The 27,048-nt window shown below is 28.9% G+C and overlaps 11 protein-coding genes across 11 annotated transcripts; 8 read left to right on the forward strand and 3 right to left on the reverse strand.

The window, feature by feature from the left end:
* Positions 1-558: 558 nt before the first annotated feature.
* On the forward strand, positions 559-1,827 carry WHI5 (transcriptional repressor WHI5; the record flags this gene model as incomplete). Its single annotated transcript, XM_011275087.1, has 1 exon — positions 559-1,827. One exon carries the CDS (start codon positions 559-561, stop codon positions 1,825-1,827), a length of 1,269 nt encoding a protein of 422 aa, XP_011273389.1.
* An 832-nt stretch (positions 1,828-2,659) lies between these two features.
* Positions 2,660-3,865, forward strand: BN7_4338 (alpha/beta fold hydrolase; the record flags this gene model as incomplete). The annotated part of the gene is made up of 1 exon (XM_011275088.1): positions 2,660-3,865. The coding sequence occupies one exon, from the start codon at positions 2,660-2,662 to the stop codon at positions 3,863-3,865; it is 1,206 nt and encodes a 401-aa protein (XP_011273390.1).
* A 395-nt stretch (positions 3,866-4,260) lies between these two features.
* Positions 4,261-5,334, forward strand: BN7_4339 (alpha/beta hydrolase; the record flags this gene model as incomplete). The annotated part of the gene is made up of 1 exon (XM_011275089.1): positions 4,261-5,334. One exon carries the CDS (start codon positions 4,261-4,263, stop codon positions 5,332-5,334), a length of 1,074 nt encoding a protein of 357 aa, XP_011273391.1.
* A 258-nt stretch (positions 5,335-5,592) lies between these two features.
* On the forward strand, positions 5,593-6,672 carry BN7_4340 (nucleolar and coiled-body phosphoprotein 1 family protein; the record flags this gene model as incomplete). Its single annotated transcript, XM_011275090.1, has 1 exon — positions 5,593-6,672. The coding sequence occupies one exon, from the start codon at positions 5,593-5,595 to the stop codon at positions 6,670-6,672; it is 1,080 nt and encodes a 359-aa protein (XP_011273392.1).
* Positions 6,673-7,050: 378 nt separating this feature from the next.
* SSL2 (TFIIH/NER complex ATPase/helicase subunit SSL2) lies at positions 7,051-9,546 on the forward strand (the record flags this gene model as incomplete). Its single annotated transcript, XM_011275091.1, has 1 exon — positions 7,051-9,546. One exon carries the CDS (start codon positions 7,051-7,053, stop codon positions 9,544-9,546), a length of 2,496 nt encoding a protein of 831 aa, XP_011273393.1.
* Positions 9,547-9,871: 325 nt separating this feature from the next.
* NDC80 (kinetochore-associated Ndc80 complex subunit NDC80) lies at positions 9,872-11,863 on the reverse strand (the record flags this gene model as incomplete). Its single annotated transcript, XM_011275092.1, has 1 exon — positions 9,872-11,863. The coding sequence occupies one exon, from the start codon at positions 11,861-11,863 to the stop codon at positions 9,872-9,874; it is 1,992 nt and encodes a 663-aa protein (XP_011273394.1).
* Positions 11,864-16,161: 4,298 nt separating this feature from the next.
* Positions 16,162-18,048, forward strand: BN7_4343 (uncharacterized protein; the record flags this gene model as incomplete). The annotated part of the gene is made up of 1 exon (XM_011275093.1): positions 16,162-18,048. One exon carries the CDS (start codon positions 16,162-16,164, stop codon positions 18,046-18,048), a length of 1,887 nt encoding a protein of 628 aa, XP_011273395.1.
* Positions 18,049-19,470: 1,422 nt separating this feature from the next.
* BN7_4344 (G protein-coupled receptor GPR1) lies at positions 19,471-21,036 on the reverse strand (the record flags this gene model as incomplete). Its single annotated transcript, XM_011275094.1, has 1 exon — positions 19,471-21,036. The coding sequence occupies one exon, from the start codon at positions 21,034-21,036 to the stop codon at positions 19,471-19,473; it is 1,566 nt and encodes a 521-aa protein (XP_011273396.1).
* A 714-nt stretch (positions 21,037-21,750) lies between these two features.
* FCR3 (Fluconazole resistance protein 3) lies at positions 21,751-22,617 on the forward strand (the record flags this gene model as incomplete). The annotated part of the gene is made up of 1 exon (XM_011275095.1): positions 21,751-22,617. One exon carries the CDS (start codon positions 21,751-21,753, stop codon positions 22,615-22,617), a length of 867 nt encoding a protein of 288 aa, XP_011273397.1.
* A 451-nt stretch (positions 22,618-23,068) lies between these two features.
* On the forward strand, positions 23,069-24,514 carry FEN2 (Fen2p; the record flags this gene model as incomplete). Its single annotated transcript, XM_011275096.1, has 1 exon — positions 23,069-24,514. One exon carries the CDS (start codon positions 23,069-23,071, stop codon positions 24,512-24,514), a length of 1,446 nt encoding a protein of 481 aa, XP_011273398.1.
* Positions 24,515-24,610: 96 nt separating this feature from the next.
* Positions 24,611-26,972, reverse strand: SPC97 (gamma-tubulin-complex subunit SPC97; the record flags this gene model as incomplete). The annotated part of the gene is made up of 2 exons (XM_011275097.1): positions 24,611-26,871; positions 26,951-26,972. 2 exons carry the CDS (start codon positions 26,970-26,972, stop codon positions 24,611-24,613), a joined length of 2,283 nt encoding a protein of 760 aa, XP_011273399.1.
* Between the last annotated feature and the right edge of the window lie 76 nt (positions 26,973-27,048).

The raw sequence follows: 27,048 nt of genomic DNA on the forward strand, positions 1-27,048 counted from the left end.
GGTCAATTTTTTTCGTGTTGTTTTTGTTTTGGTAAAAAATTTAGAAAACCACCAAATTTCGAGTTTCAAATAAAAATTAAAAAGTTAGCGAATTTCCATAAAAAAGAAGAAATTTTGTTGTTATAGAAACAATTTTAAAATTCAAAATACAAATAAAAACCGCTACAGCCATAATTATTATAGACAGTGGACACTGGATATACATTTTGAATTGTTACATCTTTTAAAGGCTTTCAAATAACCATAGTTACTATCAATTATTGCATCGTCATTTCATAGATTATCATAGCATCTTTTTGAGACATAATTCCAATCCCTTTTTTTGTTTTTCTTTAAAAATATTGTGTTTACATTCGGGTATTAATCATTATCAACGAGTCATATTTTAAAATTTGCCTCCTATTCAGACACATTGTTAAAGTCATTTGAAAAGTAGATTTAAAGAGTATAGTGGCTGTAAAGAAGTAGAAGTTTTAACATATAGAGAAAGTTGAGAGTATTCACAAGTACTATTTTGATTATAAGTCATTTCGGATTAATAAAAGATATACTATAAACATGACAGAACCAGATAATTCAATTATAAAATCACCAAAAAGAGAACAAGAATTAGTTAAAGAACCAGTGATACCTTCTACACCTGAAAGAAAGAAACGTTCATCATCAATTACATCAGATTCTAATAATAATGATGATAAAAAACAAGAAGATATAATACCTCAAACACCTCCATCTCAAAGAAGGAAATTATCAATTGGTAATTTCCAATCACCAGGTGATCTTATACCAAATTTACCACCAACTACACCTTCATTAAATTCATCAGGTAAATTTAGATTATCAAATGTTCCACAAACTCCATTTTCTGGTAAGACTAATACAGATTTAACAACATCACCTTTAAAATCACCATCACAATTTCATAGAGATGATCAAGAAGAATTAGAAAAACCTCCAATTAGACAAATTTCTTCAACTTTAAAAGCAAGGTTAAGTTATGCATTTGTTAAATATCAACATGGTTGGGCTAATCAATCTTTAGATGAATTAGAAAAAAATGTAATGAATAAAGATTCTGATTTAGATGAACCATTCCATGAATTAGTATCTTCACAGAGAAAAGGGGATCCTAAAACATATGAAGAATTTTGGGATAGTACACAACAACAACAACAGAATCATCTTCAAGTTAAATCATCACCACGTAAAAATAAATCACCATCAAAAATTACAAAACCAAATTCAAATAATTTACTTAAATCCCCAACAAAGATTAAAATTGATCATTCTCTTCATATAAATGAATTTGAAAATGATGATGGTTCAGCAAATAGAGCATTTTTACAAGCTATATCAAAATCAAGATCACCTAAAAAAAGACCAAATTTACAAACCAATTTAAGAATAGATGCAAATAAATTTCAACAAGATAAGAATCAAAACCCTGAGGCAGAAGCTATAGAAAGTTTAATGTCATTATCATCACCTCAAAGTTTTAAATCTAAATTAGAATTAAATACTTCAAATCAACAACATTTACCAAAGCAAAAATTATCATTTGGAGAAAGTTTATCAAGTCATTCAAATTCAAGTTCACAACATCAATCAGTACCTAATAATGATAATGCTATTGAAACTGATAGTGATACAGAATATGAAGAATCAAATACTACGGATGAAGAAGATATTTCAACTCAAGAATTATCTCAAACTTCACAAGGTTCTCAAACAATACAACAACCTTCTTCAAATGATACGAATGCTGATACGAATGTTGAAACAGATGAAGAAGTTGATATAAGGACTGATAGTAATCCAGATTCTTAATTTACATCTCACAAACAAAGGTATTAATATTTTTTTCACAATTTTCACAATTTACAATTATTATAAATTTTTTTATACCCAATATAGTGAGTCTTTTTATCACTTATTCAACTCACAAATAACACCAGTTTCCATATAATGAATCATGATCTAATGTTTAGTTCCAATATTGTTTTAATACATTTTAGTTAAATACCATTCTTATAATAGTCCGTGCATGTTTTACTAAGCATGATTTACAGTAGTTAAGAAATGTAGTGACAAGGTACTAATTCGACAATTTTCAATCTTCAACACTGGATCAGATCTATGATATATGGGCCATTAGTCTGACAAGTGCTTACTACTTAAAGTAATATACTGACGAAATGGAAGCTACCTATGTTGCCTGGTAAAGGACTGCTTGTTACATGCGTTATTATGTTCCTTTATGTGACAGAATTTGGAGTTGATGAGATAAGAAGGGATTTCAAATTTCGGGATGCTCGTTTTTCAATTTTTAGCGTAATTGTGAATCCCACTAAGCGAAGACAAGAAAACACGGATTTCGATTTCAAATTATAAATCTGTTTGATTTCTTAAATTGCATTTTGTTTAGATTTATGTTTTATTTATTTATTGTTAAGGTAGAAGAAGCTCAGAGTTTAGACTGGTTATCCATTGAAAAGTTGGTTGGTAAACTGGTTATTCTGTGCTAGTATAGTATCTGCAAAGCTCTGATTGTTCTACTGTGTGTCTGGTTGTTCGTATATTACTTGCTTATTCCAAATCTCTTGTTCTCCTTGAAGTTTCACCCATAATATCATAGTATCAATATAATATTAAAGAGAAAATGTCTTTAACTTATGATAAGTTTGAAAGAGTCTTTGATGGGGCTTTCCCTAGATTCACTAAATATTCAACATTACCCCCAAATTCTAAATTACAACTAGTTGTGGATCATTATAAGATTCGTCCACAGTTTAAAGATCCCAAGAGACATCCAATAAATTTATATTTTTGTCATGGAACAGGTATGAATAAATCCATTTGGAAATATTATGCTAAAAGATTAATGAGTTATTCATTTAATCATCCTGAATTAAGTTGGCAAATTAATAATATTATTGCTATTGATTCTGCAACTCATGGTGAATCTGCAATTTTAAATAATGGGAAATTAGGTTATGAATATGATTGGAGAGATGGTGGTAGAGACTTGAATAAGATTGCTAATCAATTAAATTTTGAAGGTTTTAATATTGGTGTAGGACATTCAATGGGTGGATTTCATACAATGTTTGCTGCATCTTTATCACCTGCATTATTTAGATTTATGATTTTAATTGAACCAGTATCAAATATTGGTGAAAGATATATGAATAAAGAGATTGAAATAATGTGGGATAATTTAATGGCTGTTGTTGATCGTGCTTTAATAACTGAATTCCCAAATGAAAGTTCATTTAATGATTATTTCCAGAATAAAGGATTCTTCACTAAATTTAATAAAGAAATCTTACATGATCTCATTGAATCTGAAAAATTAATTCATTCAGATGGTAAAGTTTCCACGAAGACTAATAAACAATTACAAATGATTTCATATACATCATCCAAAAAAGTAGTTCCAATTGGATTAGATGTTGTTGAAAGAATTGATATTCCATTGGTTCATATCCAAGGTGATAAATCAGATTGGACTATACCAGCTCATGCTAAAATTTTTAGAAATCATATAAAACAATTAGATCCTTATAATATCCCACATGGAAGACATTTAGTTAACGGTGAACATCCAGAAGATATCTTGGGGATAATTATAAAATCATTAAATAAATATATCTTAAATACTGATGAAGTTGATTTTACTGATCGTCCACAATTAAATCATAAAGAATATACTACATTGTTCAATAAAGGATATAATGAACATGCAAAGAAGAATCTTGTCTTTAGAAAGAAAAAAAGACAACAACAACAAAGGGTAGGAGAGATCAAAGAGGTACAGGTACCATCAAATCATGAACAATTAAAGGCTCCATTAGCCAAACTATAACTAATATTTATATAATTTTTTCAAGGACGGTTAAATAAATGCGAATATACGGGTATATTAATTATTATAATGTATAATGACACTTTTGTAAATGACAGTCAAATCCCTCGAATTTTAAATATATGAGGGGTCTTTCGGTCTTTCCAAATTGTTTTTTGAATACGTGATGTTTGGCAAAAACACTCATAAAGACTACGGCAAATTAAAAGCAAATCAGAATTTAGTGACAATCAAGAAATAGCCGAAAAGAAAAGTAATCAATGTCTATTGTTTAAACTTTGTGGTGGTGATAGTGGTGATGCCAATATTTTGTTGATTGTATAAAGGTAAATGATTGCCCCGTTATTATCTTCTTCTTGATATTCATGATGTATACTAAACAAATCATCAAAGACATGTCAAAACCATATGATAAGTATGTGAAAGTGGTGGAAGCTGAATTCCCAAGAATGACACTGCATTCAACTATACCTAGTGGTGCTTCATTAGCTGTTGTGTTTGATCATTATAGATTAAAAAGAGATAGAAAGAGTAATCATAGAAGAGCTGTTAATTTATTCTTTATGGCTGGTACTGGGATGACTAAAGCTATATGGCAATATCATATCAAGAGATTATTCCAATACTCGGAAGATAATGAAGATTCTTTATCATGGCAATTAGTTAACGCTGTAGCTATTGATTTGGTTAGTCATGGTGAAAGTGCAGTTGAAAATAATGGTAGATTAGGTTATGCTGCTGATTGGAGAGAAGGTGCTCATGATTTGATTCAAGTGGCTAAAAGTCTAAGGTTACAAGGTAGTAATGTTGTTATTGGTCATTCTATGGGTGGGTATCAATCTCTTTATGCTTGTACTTTGGCTCCATTGATGTTTGAACATGCTATAATTATTGAACCTGTGATTTATGGTGATGATTCATATACTGCTAAAATGGAAAAGATGAATCGTTCTTTAAATAAGATTATTAAAACAGAATTCCCTAGTGAAAATGAATTTGATTCTTATTTTAGAAAAAAAAGTATATTTAAAAATTTTAATAAAGAAATTCTTGATGATTTTTTAGAATCTGAGAAAATTATTAAAAAAGATGGTTCAACTTATGCTAAAACTTCAAAAGAACATCAAATGATTTGTTACCTATGTGGAGGCCCTGCAATTAAGATATGGAAAGAAGTTTTATCAAATGTTAACGTACCAGTGATTCATGTAATGGGGAAACAATCAACTTGGACACCAGAAGGAAGTTCAGAAAAAATAAGAAATCAATTGAAATATGTTAAACCTTTGGATATAGATGGTGGTCATTTATTAAATTGTGAAGCACCTGGTAGTATTATTAAAGTTATTCTTGATAGTTTGAATAATAATGTTGATGGTCAAAATGGTAATATTGATCAAGATTTAGGGAAACCTTATCGTGAACTTTTTGAAGAGAATTATAAAAAACTATATTCTTCAAGATTATGAATGATATGAATTAACAATTTATGAATATTTAATGAACATATAATGAATACTGTTAATTTAATTGTTGTTGTAGCTTATAAAAGTGTTGATTGAGTGCACGAACCACCATCTTTTAATTTTTTTTTTCTTTTTTTCCATAGTAAATTTTGATAGGAAAAAAAAAAATTTAAAAATTTGAAATATTTCTCTCCATTAAAATTAAAAGAATTGTGGCAAGTTTTATTCAACAAAAATATATTCATTCATTTAAAAAAGAAGATGGCTTCACAACAAGAAATCCTTTCACTTGTGGTTGATTACCTTGAACGTAATGAATTCACTTCAATTACAAAGAAATTAAAGAAAGAAATTGAAAAAAAAAATGTTAATTTAGTTCAACCAGAAGGTAAATTAGAAGAACTTTTACAAAAAATTGAAGAATCAAAAGAAACTGGAAAATCTGAAGAATCCTCAGATTCAGATTCAGGTTCAGAATCAGATGATGAATCAAGTTCAAGTTCTGAAAGTGAATCTTCAGATTCAGACTCAGATTCAGATTCAGACGCTGAAGAAGAAGCTAAAGAAGAACCAAAGAAGATTGAAGAAAAGAAAGAAAGTTCAGATTCATCATCATCAGATTCAGAATCTGGTTCAAGTTCAAGCTCTTCAGACTCAGACTCATCATCATCCTCATCATCCTCATCCTCAGATTCAGATTCAAGTTCATCAGAATCAGAAACTGAAACCAAAGCCGCTGAAAAATTAGAATCAAAATCATCATCATCATCAGATTCATCATCCTCAGACTCAAGCTCAAGCTCCTCAGATTCAGACTCATCATCATCCTCAGACAGTGATTCATCCTCATCAGATTCTGAAGAAGAAAAGAAAGAAACAAGTAAGAAAAGAGCTCGTTCAGATTCAGAATCCTCATCTTCATCTTCATCATCAGACTCATCCTCAGATTCAGATTCAGACTCTTCATCATCATCAGAAGATGAATCATCAAAAAAATCAAATAAGAAACAAAAAATTGAAGAAAAACCAGAACCAAGTTCAGGTACAGCTTCATTATCGAGTCGTGAAAATTCAATCCCAGCTTTCCAAGAACCAGAATTAAAACCAGGTCAACGTAAACATTTCTCAAGAATAGATAGATCAAAAATCTCATTTGAAGGTGAAGCTTTACAAGATAATACTTATAAAGGTGCTGCTGGTACTTGGGGTGAAAAAGCTAATGAAAAATTAGGTATGGTTAGAGGTAAAGATTTCACAAAGGGTAAAAATAAAATGAAAAGAGGTTCTTATAAAGGTGGTTCCATCACTATGGCTTCAGGTTCTTATAAATTCACTGATTAAAGAATTACTTTCATTCATATGTACAATAGAATATATTTATTTCACTAGATTTTTTTACTCAACAATACTTTTTGATCAGTTATTTAGCTACCAAGTACATAACACTAGCATATAGAACATCAAATAGCTTTAATAATCTTTATAATTTCAAGTAATTTAACTTAATTTTAATATAATATAAATTTGAATTGTTGAATAAATGATTATGTAATATTTTTTTACATTGGTGTCTGGGTTTATTGATCTTTTGAATTTATAATAAAGATAATATATGAGTTTTAGTTTGCCTTCAATTTATTTGAGCAGGATTGAGATTCTAGCATCAGTTTGATCGAGTTCAGACTAGATAAATCATCAGATATCCTATCATTGCTTATCATGTCTCTTCGTTCAGGTGCTCGCAAAAATTACAATGAATTAGTTAACCCAGATGATGATTTTTCAGATGATACTAATACTAGTATGTCTGAAATTGAAGAAGAAGAAGATGATGATTACAAAAAACCAAAAGCTCCATTAAAGATAAAAAACCCCACTGCTAATAGAGGAACAAAAAGGAAACAACAGGATGCAGAAGATGAAGATGTGTTGGTTGAAGCTGGTCCAAATTTAGATATTCCACCTGATTATGTACCAGATGTTGTATCTAAAATGTTTAATAAAAATGATTTTTCATATTTAAAATTAAAACCAGATCATGCTTCAAGACCAATTTGGATTTCTCCAAGTGATGGTAGAATTATATTGGAAAGTTTTTCACCATTAGCTGAACAAGCTCAAGATTTCTTAGTTACAATTGCTGAACCAATTAGTAGACCAAGTCATATTCATGAATATCGTATAACTGCTTATTCTCTTTATGCTGCTGTTTCTGTTGGTTTAGAAACTGATGATATCATATCAGTTTTGAATCGTCTTTCAAAAGTTCCAGTTGCCACATCAATTGTGGATTTTATTAAAGGTGCTACAATTTCTTATGGTAAAGTTAAATTAGTTTTAAAACATAATAGATATTTTGTGGAAAGTACACAGGCTGATATTTTACAAATGTTATTAAAAGATGAAGTTTTGGGTCCGTTAAGAATAGATTCATCAGATTCTGCTAATGGATTAACTTCAGGTAAAGCTCCAGAACAAGGTGATTTGAAAATACCAGGAACTAAACCATCAAATGGACAAGAAGGACAAACAGATGGTACAGTAGAAGATATTTATGCATCTGTTGTTGGTGCTAAAGAAGATGATATAGAAGAGGATGATATTGATGCTGTTCATTCATTTGAAATTTCAAATGATTCCGTGGAAATTGTTAAAAAAAGATGTCAAGAAATTGATTATCCTGTTTTAGAAGAATATGATTTCCGTAATGATCAAAGAAATCCAGATCTAGATATTGATTTAAAACCATCAACACAAATTAGACCTTATCAAGAAAAATCATTAAGTAAGATGTTTGGTAATGGTCGTGCAAGATCTGGTATTATTGTGCTTCCATGTGGTGCTGGTAAAACTTTAGTTGGTATTACTGCTGCATGTACTATTAGAAAATCAACAATTGTTTTATGTACTTCATCTGTTTCAGTTATGCAATGGAGACAACAATTTTTACAATGGTGTACAATTCAACCTGAAAGTGTTGCAGTTTTCACATCTGATAATAAAGAAATGTTTCATAGTGAATCTGGGTTAGTTGTTTCAACTTATTCAATGGTTGCTAATACAAGAAATAGATCTCATGATTCTCAAAAAGTTATGGATTTCTTAACTTCAAGAGAATGGGGGTTTATTATTTTGGATGAAGTTCATGTTGTTCCTGCTGCTATGTTTAGAAGAGTTGTTACAACTATTGCTGCACATGCTAAATTAGGATTAACTGCTACTTTAGTTAGAGAAGATGATAAAATTAGTGATTTGAATTTCTTAATTGGCCCTAAATTATATGAAGCTAATTGGATGGATCTTGCGCAAAAAGGTCATATTGCAAATGTTCAATGTGCAGAAGTTTGGTGTCCAATGACTGCTGAATTTTATCAAGAATATTTACGTGAAAGTGCACGTAAAAGAATGTTATTATATATTATGAATCCAACTAAATTTCAAGCATGTCAATTCTTAATTCAATATCATGAAAAACGTGGTGATAAAATTATTGTTTTCGCTGATAATGTTTATGCATTACAAGAATATGCTTTAAAATTAGGTAAACCATTTATTTATGGTTCAACTCCACAACAAGAACGTATGAATATTTTACAAAATTTCCAATATAATGATCAAGTTAATACAATTTTCTTATCAAAAGTTGGTGATACATCAATTGATTTACCAGAAGCTACTTGTTTAATTCAAATTTCATCTCATTATGGTTCACGTCGTCAAGAAGCTCAAAGATTAGGTAGAATCTTAAGAGCCAAGAGAAGAAATGATGAAGGTTTTAATGCATTTTTCTATTCATTAGTTTCAAAAGATACACAAGAAATGTATTATTCTACTAAAAGACAAGCATTCCTTGTTGATCAAGGTTATGCTTTTAAAGTTATTACACATTTACATGGTATGGAAAGTTTACCAGATTTAGCATATGCATCAGCAAGAGAAAGAAGAGAATTATTACAAGAAGTGTTATTAAAGAATGAAGATGCTGCAAGTTTAGAAGTTGGTGATGATGCTGATAATTCAGTTGGTCGTGGTAATAATGTTACTAAACGTAGTAATAATGGTAAAGTTAAAGCTCAAAGAACTGCTGGTTCATTGGCAAGTTTGGCTGGTGGTGAAGATATGGCATATATTGAATACAGTTCGAATAAGAATAAAGAATTGAAGGAACATCATCCTTTGATTCAAAAAATGTATTATAAGAAAGCTAAGAAATGATGACAATGTTATATTTCGTCATTGATTTTTATTTATTACTATATCATGATGATATTGATTTCATCATAAAAACTAGAAAGAACAAACAAACAATTTAGTTAATATATTATATATTACTTACATGGGATACGATTAAAACAATTTTTAAAACTACATTGTTGTATATACAACTTTATATAAATGTCAATAACAATGTCAAATTAATAACGATTATATATATAATACAAAATTGTAAACCATATAATTAAAAAAAAACTCCATTACCCTTCGAAATAAATAAACTGCAAAAACAAATCAAAGTCATTATACATTAGTACTTTTTGTATTAAAATTCACCATTTCTATGTTTTTCTATCTCTTCAATAGTTTTACCTTCTAAATCATCCAATGAATTTTGGATGTTTAATTTGAAAGTAATCACATCATCCATCATTTTTTGAGCTTTTGAATGTAAAATTTCTCTTTCTTGTTGAATATTACTTAAATATCTTTGATATTCCATTTCAACTGTTTTAACTTGTTGTTCTAATAATAACGTACTTTGTTTAGAATTTGATTGTAAATCTTGAATTTCACCTTGTAATCTTTCAATTTCTGCATGATAACGATTTATAGTTTGTGTCATTGTATCATACATTTTATCATATTCCATTTTATTTCTTGATAAATTGTTCTCTAATGATTCAATTTGTTCAGCTTTTTCATTAATAGTTTCATTGATAGAATCTAATTCTTCTTGTAATTCAATACTTTGATTTTGAGTTTCATGAATTCTTGAATTTATTAAAATTTTCAATTTTTGTAATCTACCACGGAAATCTGTACCAATATCTTGACCATCTAATAATGCATCAGGTCTTAAACCTAATTTTTCTTCACTCATAAGATTATCAATTTTTACCACAAATTGTGAAGCATCTATATCAGAAGATGTTGAAGCAATTGTATAAATATTGAAATTATATTCTTTAGCAGCAGTTGACAATTCTTCGAATGCTTGTTGAGCTTCTAATTCTTTTGAATGAACAACTGTTGATAATTCACCTAATCTCAAATTAACTGCATCTATTGATTTGGAAATTCTATCTCTTTCATTATTCATTCTATCTATATCATTTGGTGTCAGACCTTGAGCAGATATTTGATCTTGTATAATTTTTTTTTCTTCTTCACATTTTGCAAGATTCTTTTCTGAACTTTCTAATTCATTTTTAATTTGTTGTATAATAGCTGTCCATTTTGATCTTCTATTTTCCATTGATTTTATATAGTTTTCAAATTTATATAAATCTGATGTAAGTGCATCAGTTTTCTTTTCAGCCAGTTCTATAACTTCAGCTTCAGCTCGTAATGTTTGATATCTTTCTTTTAATCCAATGTTTTCCTGAGCTAAAATTTCACTATTTTTAACAAAATCTTCACTTTTTTTAGCATATTCAGCCTTCATTATAGCTTGAACACCAGAAAAATCATCAGTATCTTTAATATATTGTCTATATGCTGACAAAATATATTTCATGAAAATTTTGTCTTGATCTGGATCATCTTCTCTAACATCTTCTTTAAAATCATCATCTAAATCATCATCTAAGAACTCAATTGAAGAAATTGCTTCAATTTTGGAAATTAATTTAACTAACCAATGAAGGATTCCTAAGAATACAGGCCAATTTTGACCACCAACAGCAGATATTTGTGATTTATTAATAGTTTCAAGGTATGGATATTTGATACTTTTCAAAACATAATAAACTTCATGTTCAATACTCTTGGAAAATTTATAACCTGGATCAACTTTCTTATACAAGAAATTGAACATCATAACAAAATCCTTTTGAGTTGGATTTTTCAATGATTTTAAACTTAAAGGGTGTCTCATGTCAGTTTCAAAATTATTATTGACCAGATATTCAAAGATATCTTGTTGAATTGTAGCTTGGAAATTTCTATCACGTAAAGGACGTGGATCTTTTGATTGTGATAAAGAGGCTAAACCAAATGAAGAAGTTCTATTATTTGGACGTGATACAGATGAACTCATTGTAGCTAAACTTTTTCTTCCCCCATTACGAATTGCACTTTGTTGAACCATTTCATTAACACCAATGGAAGAATTTCTTTTAAGACTTGGAACAGGGTTATTAAGACGGGGAGCACCTATCATGGATTGCCTAGCAGACGCTCTATTGGAAGGTTTTTTCAAACCTGATGATAATTGAGGTATGTTTGATACATTATGAACTTGATTTAGATCCATTTGGGACAGTGGGACATTAACATCGCTTCTTGAGCGCTTGTAGTAGTTATCTTGAGACATGATCTGGCAGTGATTGAAGGAAGCGTGTGTGCTTGTCTAGTGAATGTTGATGGTGATGTTGATGGTGATGTTAGCGCTGATTCTGCCTCTTTTCCCTGTGGTTTGTTCAATGTTGTATCAAATTCAAGTTTAATTTCTGATCGCGTTTATGTTATTTTTTTGTTTTGGTTTTTTGTTGATTTTTTCAAGTAAAATTTGTTGTCAAGGTAACTGAAATAACAAATAGTATTACATAATCACTCGTAGTACAATTGATTCGCGAATCAACGCGGTACAAAAAACCAAAAAAGTAAACAAAAGTTAAAAGATAAAGTACGTGAAGCTTGAACAGGAAGTAAACTCTGAGATCAAGGGATCAAGATTCAAGGCTACAAGGGTACAAAGTGCAAGAGGCCAATGGTGAAGAAGCTACCAAGGATTCACGAAAGTATAGTGGGTGACCCTGAAAGCTCAACTATCTGATCCCTGTGTCTGCAGCGATGTCATATTGACCAATGCTTGAACTCGGTGATGTTATTTTTTATGCTTTGTTTACGTATCTTGAAAAGCTTGTGGATAACCATGGCTACTATTATAATCCATTGTCCATTAGCATGGAAACCCCGAGGTTCAAGTGAGATGTTTGGAATAATAACAACTTACGAGAGAAGTTTCTATCATGTTGATATTAGTTGTTTACTTACGCCCTAAGCTTGGCTTCTAAATTATAATGATTGATAACATCTTGTTACTTGTTGGTTATTAAAATTGACAAGATATCGGGAAACTGCTTCTACCTTGATGATTCGATACTAATTGGATATGAAGAACAACTAAGAAGACAAGATCAAAGCGATCCTGTTCCTTCATGTTAATCTCGTAGTAGTACTCTTGTTTTCAACACTTTTACACTGATGCTTCAAATATGTTGATCATGATCATCAAGAATCATGGAAAACGTCAATAATATTTGACTTAGATCTTGCTTATATCTACCTTCAAATGTAACTTTTGAGGACTAAACATAGTAAGTGTTCCGGTGTTCCCATGTAATTTAATGTATAATCTAATTTATGGTCGAATGAAAGAAGCTATAGAAAGTTAATTATCTGCTTTCCAAATGTTTAATTAAAAGTTTATAAATTGATTATAGATCGACTTTAATAATTCTTAAAGTGAGACAACCTTGATACTTGAGAGAGCTTAACAATAGAGAAGAGCTAGGCAACTTAACGTAGAATGTCTTGAAATTAGATTGATAGGTTTGAAAAACACACACACAGTATTCAAATTCTTTCAAATAAACAGAAACATCATACCAAATCATAAAATGTGTGATCATTTGAGCTCTAACTTCTAAATTCTGACAGTGTACGATTGATTTGAACAAAGGTGCGTGAGCTGTATGTACAAATTTTGTTTTTATATATAACTTCGGGATTCATCTGTATCCCGTATACAGCTATATAGTGTACCAAAATATTCCAGAACATGCACAACAACATATAATCAAGCCATCAAGAGTCAAGACGTCAAGACATCAAGACTCAATATAGTGAAGTACATAACTTCAAGCTTCAAACAGTTGAGCTATTGGCAACTCTTCATACGTCCATACTCTTTACGGAGTCATAGAAGAGATAGCTACATATGAATAATAAACTTCGAGTTCAAACAGTTCAAAGTTTCCTCCGCTGAACATTAGATCAAAAATCATTAGATATGGACAAGCTTTAAAGTTTACACGTATTATGATTTGTAATCTGTCAGATGTCAGATGCAATCTGAAAGTAGTTGGTAGTTGCCGTAGAGTACAACGCATTTGTAGTTATGTTTGGTTGAATGTTTGTTTATGTTTTGGAGTACTATGATACTATGATCAATCATAAATCTACCGAGATGCAATCAACAAGCATTGTTAGAACTTCAAAGTTCAAAGTATCATGTATGGGTTGCTAAATGAATAACTGAATGAAACAGCTTTTGTACCAAGAATCTAGGATCTTGATTTCCAGCTACAAGGCTTTGTAGTTTATATACCGTATATATCCACTTGATCATTAGCGGCTATTTTGAAGTCTCAAAGTACGCTCAATTCAAATCTGGACTTCAAAAGTTAAAACCCTTGAATTTAACTTCCAGATATTTCCAACAAAAAGAGCTGATGAGAATATTGAGTCTTGAGTGTATTGTGTCTTGAGGTGCTTGAACTTTGATAATTTATAGATCATATGATGTAGATTACATGGTGTTTCTAGGGGATATTTGACAAGCGTATGTTTTTATAAGTACACCATACTATAAATATAGATACAATTTGTTTCGAATCTTGATCTATTGTTCACATATTAAGACAAGATCTAAGTATGATTTTCAATTGTTAACCAGCTTTAAGATCCTTGTATAACATGACAATTATAACTTGTGACTCGTACACTCTACACAGCTCAAACAGGTACTAGGTACGATCTTAAGATCGTATTTTGAGTTGTTTGTGTATAAGTGCTCACTGTTCACCATTTTTGGCGCTGCAAGTCAACTTAACTCGGAAAGAACCTCAAAGGCTAAAGCTCTACTTTCTATTTAACCATTTAGCCATTTAACCCATTGAACTTTTAAAGTATAGATGGATTAAAGCGACCCACAATTTCAAAGTTTTGTTGAAGCAGAAGTTCAGCATAAAGTGCTAATTACTTAAAGCTTTCATGTCAAATAACTATATTGTAAAGAGATGGAATCTTAGACAGATTACTTCTTTGAGTAATTGTGTTCTAATATGTTATGATGTAAGTCTATATAGAATGTCCTTTAAGTCATCATTCAGGGCAAGGCTTTCAAATAGAGATAGTAACTTATAAGCTTAATTGTAATGAGAAAAGACATCTGGTCAGAGTTAGAATGAAACATCAGGGCATTTAAACCTTAAACAATAATATAAGCTCATAACTAATTAACATGTACTAGTGTAGATATATAAGTTTTGAATCTTTATGATCTGATCGCGATTATATAGTTTAACTAAAGCATAACTGTCTCAGATGCAGAAAACGGCCAGTCTGATCTTTATTAATGCAAATCTTTAAGCAAAGTCAAGTTTCAACACCCAAGTCCATATAATTACGCCGTACTACTTACACAATCTGAACTTTGAAGTATGAACTAACAAACAACTGGGATAACAAATTACAATTGGCCCAAGAGATAGTAATGAGATAGTACTATTGTTAGCTAGCTCAACCGACTAAACAAGAATTGTGATTCGTATCCGAATGAGAGTATTATTGTTGAATGAATTGAATGAACTCAAAAGACTAGCTTCTGATCTCTTCTTATATTATACAACATGTTCCAACTTGCAAGGCACAATGGTTATTTATGGAATCTCTCCAGTTGCCAGTTTCCAGTAGTGAACCAGCTAGTCTTTTACTAAGTTACCAGCTCTTCTTCATCTTGATAATGATACGATACTAGTTGATGATATGATATCTCTATGGATTGTTACATTAATGTTCATTTCTGTATGTCTTCAAATGCTTCATATCTTTCAAATTAGTATACTTCAAATCACCAAAATGGTTAAAATCATCTCCATTTTTAAATATTGTGCGACGGTTAGGAAGTTACATATGACAAGTTAGGTCACATGCATATCCAACCTTGCGTTCATATGCCGACAGTCGCGCACAAAGTTGCAAAGCTTGAACACCTTTGAAGCTAAAAAGGGTAAGAGCCAATGCATATAGGAGCGTTCAGAGGCGTTTTGAAGCACCTGAATTTAAGATGTAGATACGATCACCACTAAAAAAGAAAAACAATCGACACAAACATTCCAATTCTCCAAAGTTTAAAAATTTGTTTGCCTTTCGGTGGAAAAATAACAGATATACGTGATGAATGGATCAAGTACTTAAATATCAACAACGTTTCCCATTTGCTTACTTTTATATTGTTGTTTTGTTCATTAACTCCATAATATCTTATTCCATTCATTTATCATATTAGCTGACCCAATTTGGTTCCATTCACATTCGTTATTGTTTTAATACCCAAGCTTTTACACCAAAAAGTTTATCTCCATTCTTTTATACTCACCTACATACCGTTTGTGTTTTTTCTTTTCCACAGTTACTAAAGCACATACCACAGCTAAATTTTATCAAAATAGATCAACATCACATATTATACCACCACCAGCTTCAGTTCCTTTTTTTGTATTGTCTATCAAGATTGCAGTAACCAAAAAGTGATTTTATTTTATCAATTCATATATAAGTGATCAATTCCCCTTGAGAATTCCAAAGAATTCTTACTTTTCAAATATGTTTAATAGAAGTTTATCAAGATCTAAAACTATAAATCGTTCACAGATATCTGATCCAAAGATGATATCAACTAGTTCTGCAATAAATTCATCTCAAAAAAATAATCAATCATCTAATTCACCAAAATTAATTAAACAATCATCATTTAGTTCAATTTATACTTCCAATAATAATAACATTGAAAAATCTTCAATCCCAAGAACAACTCCAAGTACAACTGCAGTGATTTTAATTACAAAATTTGATTTTAAATCTGAACATAGTAATGAATTAACAGTTGGTGTTGGTGAAGCTTTAAAATTAATTGAAAGAAAAGGTAATGGATGGATTCTTGTTAAACCAATTGGTAGAATTTCTCAACCTGGGTTAATTCCTGCATCTTATGTTCGAATTGTTAGATTAGGAAATTTAATGGATGAAAATGTTGATAATAAATTTAATCAAGATTGGTTAGCTTCAGCAGGTCCATTAGAAGATCCTTTAGTTCCAAGTACACCAATTACTAAAGAAGATCCAGAAGATCCAAAATCATCAATTCCAAGTAATATAATCCCACCAAAACAATCAATTTCAAGATCATCAACACAATCTGATCAAGAACAACATTTTTCATTTCAATCATCAAGTTCAAATTCATCATCAAGACCATCTTCACCAAATTCAATTACTTCAACTTCATCAAATTTAACAAATCAAAAAACTTTACAAGAACCAGCATCATCATCATCATCACAAGTTCAAGATGTGATACCAATTTCTGCATTAGTTAAAAATGTTTCATGTTATAATGGAAGATATTGGTATAGAATTGATGTTCAATTAAATAATGGTAAAAAAAGACATTTATGTCGGTATTATCAAGATTTTTATAAATTACATTGTATGATTGTGGAAAAATTAAGAAATGATTCAATACCTGAATCAATTCAAGATGAAAATTGCTCCAAATTACCAAATTTACCAGATCCAATTCCAAGACCAGATTTAGAAACTTTATCATCAATTTTATTACAAAGAGTTCAATCATTAAATGTTTATATATTTAAAATTGTTCAAAATAAATTTAAATTAAGTTATTATGATATTTTACAAAAATGGTGTTTACCCAAGATTGGTGATTTAGAATCTGATCCATCAAATCCAATATCAAATGAAGCTGTGGAAACTCTTTTACAACCAATTCCAATAGGATTAAATAAAAATGGTTCAAAACCTTCATTAAAAATTCAAACTTCAGTAACACCTCCATTACCAGTACCTGAATTACCACCAAATTCATTTTTATCCAAAAATAATTCCATAACATCTATATCACCATTATCATCACCAATTTCTCAATCAATACCAGTTTGGTCATCACCAACAACAAGTACAAGAAGTAGATCAGATTCAATTAGTGGGACACCAAGAACATCAAATGTTAAGAAATCATCAATTTCAAGTAATACAACTACAAGTAGGAAACAGTCATTAAATGATGATCATGATAATTGGTTATCATCACCAACAGAACCATTATTTATGAATAAAGATTCAAGAGATAAATTTGTTAATAAAAGAAATGAATCAATAAGTTCATTAAACTCATCAAATTCTTCAAATTCTAATGAACAACAAGCTTTACAACAACAACAACAGCCAGAGGTTATCAAGATTAAAATATATTATAATAATGATATATTTGCATTAAAATTTGATAAAAAAGGATCAAATTTAAAAGATTTAAAAAAATCTATATCAAAAAGATTAGAATGTGAATTAAATTCAATAAAACTATATTATAAAAATTCTTCAAAAAATTATTTTAGTCCATTAGTTGATGAATTTGATTTACATGTTGCAATGGGTCAATCAAAAGTTAGTATTAAAGTTCATCTATGGTGATGGTCAAAAGCATGGTTTATTGAAAAAGTACAGGACATTTATACATCAAAAGATTAGTTTCAACTGATCAAAATTTCATTTCAGTTCTTCATAAACATATACAGAATTATTTATTATGATCATCTTTTTTTCTTCATTTCTTTATAGTTTATTTTTGTTGCACTTATGATATTAGTGCCTTTTTTGGTTTGATAGAGAGTATATACTTATATAATGACATATTAAGAGACGGCTTATGAAATAAATTTGTATCAAATGTTGTAGCTTAACTGATCGTAATCGCTGAAGCCAAAATTGCTCAGAATATATAAGGACGTTAAAGGATTTCAGAATCAGGTACTCAATTTTCAAGGCTTTCAAACTTCATTCTAATTTGAACCATAGTTAAGTATCCATACTTTAACCAGCAGTTAGCCTTATAAGTTAGCACTTAGCACTACCACAGAACGTAGCACTGGTTAGTAAATTAGCCCCTACAGCATGAACCAATCAAATAAACAATAAAACAAGTATACAACAAAATGTAAACAATTGAAGGACAACCAAAGACCAAGTCACACGTTATCAACACCTTATAAGTACTTACAACATACTTCTGTAATTACACTCCCACTTCTGTATCAATCAGTGGTGTGTAAAGTATATGTAACTTGAAGTGTTTCCCAAAATAGAATGTGAGAGGTCAATTTTGTATGAATACGTACCTGATCTTCAATAACGTATATAACGTATTTCAATGTTCAACTGAGAAAGTGAGCACTGAGAAGTTATAACTTAAACTGTCTAACGGCATAATAAGGCTATACTTCTGACTTGATAATAACCAATAACCACCAATAAAATGCTCAATTTGTTCTCCTTCATATCTTTCAATGTAACTAAAAGCGGTCTTCCATGCATAAGATCTTGATGTCCGCAATTTTTAGTGAAGTACCAAAAAACCAAAACCAAAACAAACAGAATTGAACAGAATTGAACAGAACGTAAACAAATAAACAAACAATAGAGAACTATTACATGAAGTCCATTGAAATGTGTGTTTAGTTCTTCTTCTATGTTACGAGTTGTACCTTGTATAGCTTAGTGCTTGTGGTCTTTTAGTATATACCGTTGAAAATTTTCACGATCATCGATTTGAATGCCTTAGTTAACTTCCAACTTTCTATCCAAAAGATCTTCTTATAACGGTTTATTTGCTCCGCTAAAGTTTATACTCTTTCTATTAAAATGTACACAAATGAGCTTTGGAAATTGGTACCAAAGTTTTGATCCAAAGATCATATAGATATGGAAATTGGTGCATTGGTTGGTGCTACTCTTAAAAGCTGAAATGATTCATATCATAATTCAAAATATATTAATATAATACATATAAACTTCACCAATAAATAAATATAAATATATAAATAATCAACTCCTATACTAAAACCTTCCATTCAAAAAATCAATCATATCAATTCCATCACTTTCATCATTAACAGAAGCATCAATACCAGAAGTACCAATACCAAGTGGGCCCTGTGCTTGACCATGTGGAACTGGATTAACAGCAGTTTCATCAGAGTTTGAACTTAAATTAGTTTCATGACGTTGTTTTTGCTCTTCATCATCTTTTAATTCTTGAATAGTTTTAGTTTCTGAAGGTCTTTTCAAAGTTATTAAATGTTTAAAATTTGATATTGTGGAACTTGCCCATGAATCTTTTCTATAATGAGGATTATCATCATGAACCTCAACATGACCTTGTTCTTCATCAAACGGTCTTCCTTGATTAAAATTATTATAATTAGGTACTGATTTATTAAAATTTTTGAATTTTGATGATGTTGCATTCCATGGTTTTTCTCGTACAATGAATATTATAGTATCAACAGTACAATTTAATGGAGTCATAAATGCAACAAATGATAATAATACAACAGGAGTTGCAGTGAAAACATAACCATAAATTTCTGATATAGCAGGTGTTATCCATAATAAACAATAACCAATGGGATAAATGGCGAATGATTTTAATTCTTTTTCAACACTTGATCTTCTTTTTGCATTAGTTTCTTGAGTTATATCCATTAATTCTTTTTGTAAATTTGTTCTTTGTACATGATTATTTTGTTGTAATGGATCAGAAGTTGTTGGTTGTAATAATAATTTTTTACCCTTTTCAATACCCATAAGGTTTAATTTTAAATATATGATTATGATTGTATAAACTAAGACAATTGAAATTAAATTAACATATCTTATAATCCAACCTGCAATTAAACCTTTCCATACTGGTCTTAATGGTGCAGAACATGCAAAATTATATTCATAATGACCACCATTAACAAATATTAATGATGAAACAATTGTAGAGATTAAAAAGATAACTATGACAACTATACATCTTAATGGATAAATACCACCTTCATTAACAGTTATTTGATCTTTAGGGTGTGTTTTGAATATTTGTTTAAAAGTTATATCCTTTTTCACCAAATATCTCCAAAATTTCACCAATGTTTTAGTAAAATTCATTGGAGTTTTGGTATATATTTTGGATAAATTTGGTTTAAAAATCATTAAAGCATTATGAATAGTCAACATCATTATAGTTAAATCAGAACATATAGTTGCCATACTTTTCAAATAACCCCAACCATCACAATATTTAATTTGATCATTATAAACCTGTAAAGAACCAGCAATAATATGATGATCATTAATTGATAATTGATTTAAATTAAATAAATTATTTGCAGCAAAACATAATATAAATATAGCTTTAAAATAATCACTTAAGATTAAGACTAATAATAATTCTAATCTGAATATAACTCTTCTTGAAGGATCCATACGAAACCATAATATTAAGGCCAACGTACCAACTATAACACTAATAGCACTTGCAGTTAATTCCAAGATATAAAACGCTGTAACTTGATGAAATGTATACCAATTTAAATCTGAATCTCTTTTCAAGAGATTTAATGAATTTGATTGTGACATTTGAAGTGATTGTTATTGAGTAAGTGGCATGATAATATGACCCAATGATGGTGAGCTGATGATAGTTATAATGGTAATCTTGTTTAAATCTCTTTTTAGTTCTTGATAATCCCTTGTTGAACCCTTGTAAATTTACGATAACAATGCAAATAGGTCAAAGTCAATAATACCCTTGATAATACAATAATACCCAGTATAACAATTATAATACCAGCAATAAGCAATATATCAACTTCAACACTTAATAAATATCCCTAGCTTAAACACAATTCAATTATTATGATCTTATTGTCTGTTTAAATATAAATCTAATGGTTTATTGTCTCATAAAATTTGTTGTTCTAGACTTGGAAATGGTGAGCAATCCAATAATAATAAACTTCATGACGCGGAACTTTATTATTATTTAACTGATTATATTATATAATTACTGGTACTGGTGATTATACTGATAATAATAGTGTCTAATTGTACTTTTGTACTATTCATATAACAATAATTTACCTTTTATACTCAATCTTTTATACTCATCTTTTATACCCATAATCTTTTGTACTCGTTAGTTTATGTGTTTATGTAATCCATGACGTAATCAAATATTTATTTCCACAATTTTTAATTATTATGAAAAGACAACCACTGAAAACACTGAAAACAACTAGTGAATACTAACAAATATCAATACTAATACTAAACATTCCAAACACACACACAATGAACCAGACTTACAACTACGGATACCAACAAGATGAACCATGGCTATCAACACCACAGTTTAATGAAAGTGTAGCTCAGTTTAACCAAGGTTATAATGATAATATACCAAAAAATTTAGATGATGGATTCTTAACTGATAATTTTACAAATCAACCACAACAATTTAATGAATTTGTTTCAAATAATAGTAATAATCAAAATAATCAACAAATTCAACAACAACAATTAAATATCAATGATTCTATTTATAACTCATCTGATAAATCTTCTCCGTCATCAATATTAAATAATAATAATCAAAATCAAATCCCATCAGCTGATATTGATGAATCAAATTTATCAGAAAAAGAAATTGCCAATAGAAGAAAAGCTCAAAATAGAGCAGCTCAAAGAGCTTTTAGAGAACGTAAAGAATTAAAATTAAAAGAATTAGAAGAAAAATTATCAAAATCTGAAAATGACAAGACAAATTTATTACAACAATTACAAGACCTCAAAAAGCAAAATGTAATTATATCAACTGAAAATAAATTATTATTACAAAATGGTAATTCTTTAATCCCATTAAATAATCAAGATATTTTATCAAATTTTTCAAATCAATTTTCATTTCCTTCAAGTTCTGATCGTATTAAATCAGAACCTGAATCACCAATTAAATTAGATTATTCTGGTATAAATTTAACAATAACTCAAGTTTGGGAATATTTAAATGAATTAAATGATAAATATGATAAAGATTATGATTTAAATGTTATTATGAACAAAATTAAAGGTTTAGAAGTTTGTCATGAACGTGGTGCTGCTTATCCAAAGAGTACTATTGATTCTATATTAGTAAAATATGATAATGGTGAAATTTAGGTTCTTTGGGGTTTTTTATACTGTTTATGATGTGTTATGTCTGATTTGAATTTCTTTGCTTTACTTTTTTACTGATTTCTTTGCTTTTTGTACCCTTTTATACTTTTTACTTATTAAATATTATATATAAATATTATATAAATATATTCTGAATATTATATAAATATATTCTGAATTCTTTATATTTGATCAAAAGTTGTACTATAATTTTTTTCTATTAATATACACATCGGAAAAATGTACCAGCATCTCTCATCGGAAATATGCACATACAATAATAGACTTGAAAAAAAAAATTATTAATCATTATTTCATCAACAATAAAAACATAATTAAATTAGATCTAAAGAGCTATATTCAATACAAATTTGAAAAGAGATCAAAAACCCAAGTGATTAAGATGCAATAGAAGCCATATCTCATAATCAAAACACAACACACAAAACACACAATGAACTTCCTACGACAAATCAAACTTTTTCTTTGGGGTCACCCACCAACATCCCACAAAGAACGTAAACTATTATTTAAAATTGATTGTTTTGTACTATCATTCGTTTGTTTAAATTATTGGGTTAATTATTTGGATCGTACAAATTTTAGTAATGCTTATGTATCAGGTATGCAAGAAGACCTAGGGATGGGTCATAATGAATTTAATATAGTTAATACTGTATTCACTGTTGGTTATATATTGGGGATGATTCCAAATAATTTAATATTGTTAGTGGTTAGACCTAAATATTGGTTAACTTTCTGTCTTTTGGTTTGGGGGACTTTGACTTTAGGAATGTATAAGGTTGAAAATTATAAACAAATTTGTATCTTGAGGTTCTTTATGGCTTTTTTTGAATCAAGTACATTTGTTGGAAGTCAATTAATCCTTGGGTCATGGTATAATTCAAAGATTGAAATTGATGAAAAGACTGGTAGGGTTGCTACATCTGAATTAGGGAAAAGAAGTGCTATTTTCACAACTTCTGGATTATTAGGTTCAATATTTAGTTCATTTATGCAATCTTCAATTTATAAAAATATGCATGGATTAAATGGTCTTGCAGGTTGGAGATGGTTATTTATTATTGATTTTATTATTACAATGCCTGTTATGATTTATGGATTTATTTTCTTCCCCGATACTCCAGATACTTGTAATTCATTTTATTTTACAAAAGAAGAAATTCAATTAGCAAAAGAAAGACTTATCAAGACCGACCCTATGGAACCAACAACCACCCCGAAAAAGACAAAACTTGATTGGTCCGTAATATCAAGAGTATTTGGGAACTGGCATTGGTACTTATTCAGTATCCTATGGATCTTTGGTGGTGAAAATGTTTCATTTTGTTCAAATTCTTTATTTGCCCTATGGTTAAAACATAAAAATTACACCATCCCACAAAGAAATCAATATCCAATTGGTATTTTCGCCATTGGTATAATTTCAACTTTCCTTGCAGCTTTATATGTGGATCATACAGGTGGTAAAAATCATCATCATATAGGATTAATAATCTCCATCGTTTTAATAACTTCATCAATAATGATTCTTTCCAAACCAAATTCTCATGCTGTGATGTTTATTGCTCAATACCTTGCTGGCGTTTCTTATAGTGGACAAGCTGTGTTTTTTTCATGGGCAAATTTGATATGTAGAGGTGATTTACAAGAACGGGCTATAGTTTTAGCTTCAATGAATATGTTTAGTGGTGCTGTTAATGCTTGGTGGTCTTTATTGTTTTTTAGTGAATCAACTGCTCCTTTGTTTAAGAAAGGTTGTTATGCGATGATTGGGACTTGTGTTGGTAGTGCTGCAACTTGTTTAATTATTCAATTTTTGGTTAGGAAAAGAGAAAAAAAATTGGTTAGAGTTGATTCAAGTCAAATATCGATATAGAGTTGTACTTAATGTTTAATACAATAATGATTTGATATAAAGAAAAGTTAACCGTCCATGTATTAAATACCCCCAATATGCAATGTATATAACTTTCTATTCCTTTGAAGGAAATGAAGATTCTAATCTTATAGCTAATATTAAAAAATCTGGTGTTTCTAATTCTCCATAATATCTTAAACCTTCAATAAAACCATTTAAATGTTGACTAAATCCTTCAAGATAATCATTTAAATATAAATTTAATTTTTCAAATCTTTCAAAATTTTTTTCTTCATCAAAAAGTTGACCTTTTAATCTTTCATCATATTTTGTAAATAAATTTAAATCTAATAAGATTAATACTTTCCTTAATGAAAGTAAAAAATTACAATATCCATTTATAATTTGTGAAATTTTAACCCAAATTTTAATTAATTTATCTGTTGTTAATATAGAACTTTTCAATATTGTATTTAGGAAAAATTGTAAATAATTTGATAAATCTTCAAAATTTTCAACATCATCAATTTTTTTTAAGAAATCACCCCAATTTAAATCAATTAAATCATATACAAGGAATCCAAAATAAATTTTAATAAAATCTTTCATACGATCATGTAATGATCTAACTCTTGTTATCCATTTTGATATTGATTTATTGAAAAATTTATATTTCCAAATTTTATTTTGATTAATTTCAAACCATGTTTCATTCAATTGTTTATCTGTATAATGTAAATTAATTAAATGTCTAAAAATTAATTGAAATTGAATTATAACTGTTCTATTAATAATTAAATTTAATGGGAATGGTAAAATTATATCAAATGTGAAAAAATTAATTGATTTAATAAGTTCAGATGATTTATTATTCCCATCAGAATTTTGATCATTATGATGTTTATCAAAATCTAAAGTTTCATTTATTAATGTCTTTATTGAATCAAAATTTGTTGCAGTTAATGCCTTTTCTGCATCAATTGGTTCAACTTTTAAAATTTCTAAAAGATAATCATAAATTGAATCTTTTTCAATAATTATATTTAATAATTGGAAAATTACATCTGAATTATTTTTACATATTTGATCAAATGTTCTCTGTAATTTTGATTTTGAAATATGAGTATATGGTTTTTTAAATTCATGGAAATTTGTGTTTAAAAATTCTTGAAATTGTCCAATATTATTTAATAAATAATATTTTTGTAAATTTTTTAAAATTTTTTTAAAATTATAACCATGGAAAAAAAGATCTAATATAAGTTTGTTTGCATTTTCATAAGCATTATCAAGTGTTAAATAAAGATTATTAGAATTACTTAAAGTTGTTACTCTTTCATTGAAAAAAGAATCTAATTCAACACCAACTTCTCTCAAGACATTTAAATATTTACCAGTCTGTAAAACTTTATATTGAATTTCTGGGTTATCAAATTGTTTAGGTAAACCATCTTTTTTAACAATATATTTTGAATCCCAATATCTTTCAGAGTTTAAACTATTAATCTTAAAATCATGTGCAAGATTTGATATTATGAAAAATTCATTATTTTGATCATTCAATATACCTTTAGTTATCCAATCATTTAACATATCAATATATAATTTACTTATATTATTGAAAATTTGTGATAAAAATTCAAATGATTTTAAATCTCCACTATGTTCATCAATTCTATCTTGAACAATTTTCAATAATAATCCACCTTTAACTAATCTATGACTTGAAGAATCTGATAACAGATCAACTGAACCTGTATGTTGTATATCATGTCGTATTCCTTCGATAAAATTTGCAAACATATTATCTTGTGTGATTATACTTCTTTCTTGATTTAATTTTTCAATTGTTTGAACAATTTCATATAAATGTAACATTTTATAACTAACATGAGTTCTTAAATCTTGTTCTAATTGACGAATATTGAAATCTTTGTTAAATTTAAATTGTTGATCCATTGAATCAAGGAAAAATATATAATTTTTCAAAAATTGACGAACTTCATAAACAAAATTTTGTACAATTTGACCAAATTTTTCAGAATTATAATATTCTGTAAATGCAACTAATGAAGTATACATTCTACCTAAATGAACAATTCTCTTGGTAACATCTTTTAAACTTGTATCTAAATTTTTATTAATTTTATAATCTGGTCCCAGAAGTCTTAATTTCAATATATTTGGATCAAAACCTTCAGAATATCTAATATAAGCACCTTCTAACCCCAAAAGCACATACAACAAATCCTTCACTATAAGAGCTTCCTGAACTCTCAAATCTCTCAAATCTTTCAATTGTAATGGTTTAACTTTCTGATGTTTTGAACATAATGGTTGGAAATTCACCAATCTCGCATTCAAATATGGCGTCTCTTCCAACAACACAACTCGATCCTCCTTAAATCACCAATTTGTTAGTAAAACTGACCGCGTAGAATCCAATGGTGGTACTCACTTGTCTCTCAGTCTCCATCCTATCCAAAGCGCCATCAATCTCTATCAAATCTATAAGTTTTCCTGTTAAAATTCATTGTTTTGATTTTGATTTT

This window comes from Wickerhamomyces ciferrii, contig 00153 (assembly GCF_000313485.1).
Source record: "Wickerhamomyces ciferrii WGS project CAIF00000000 data, strain NRRL Y-1031 F-60-10, contig 00153, whole genome shotgun sequence".
Taxonomy (NCBI): domain Eukaryota; kingdom Fungi; phylum Ascomycota; class Saccharomycetes; order Phaffomycetales; family Wickerhamomycetaceae; genus Hansenula; species Hansenula ciferrii.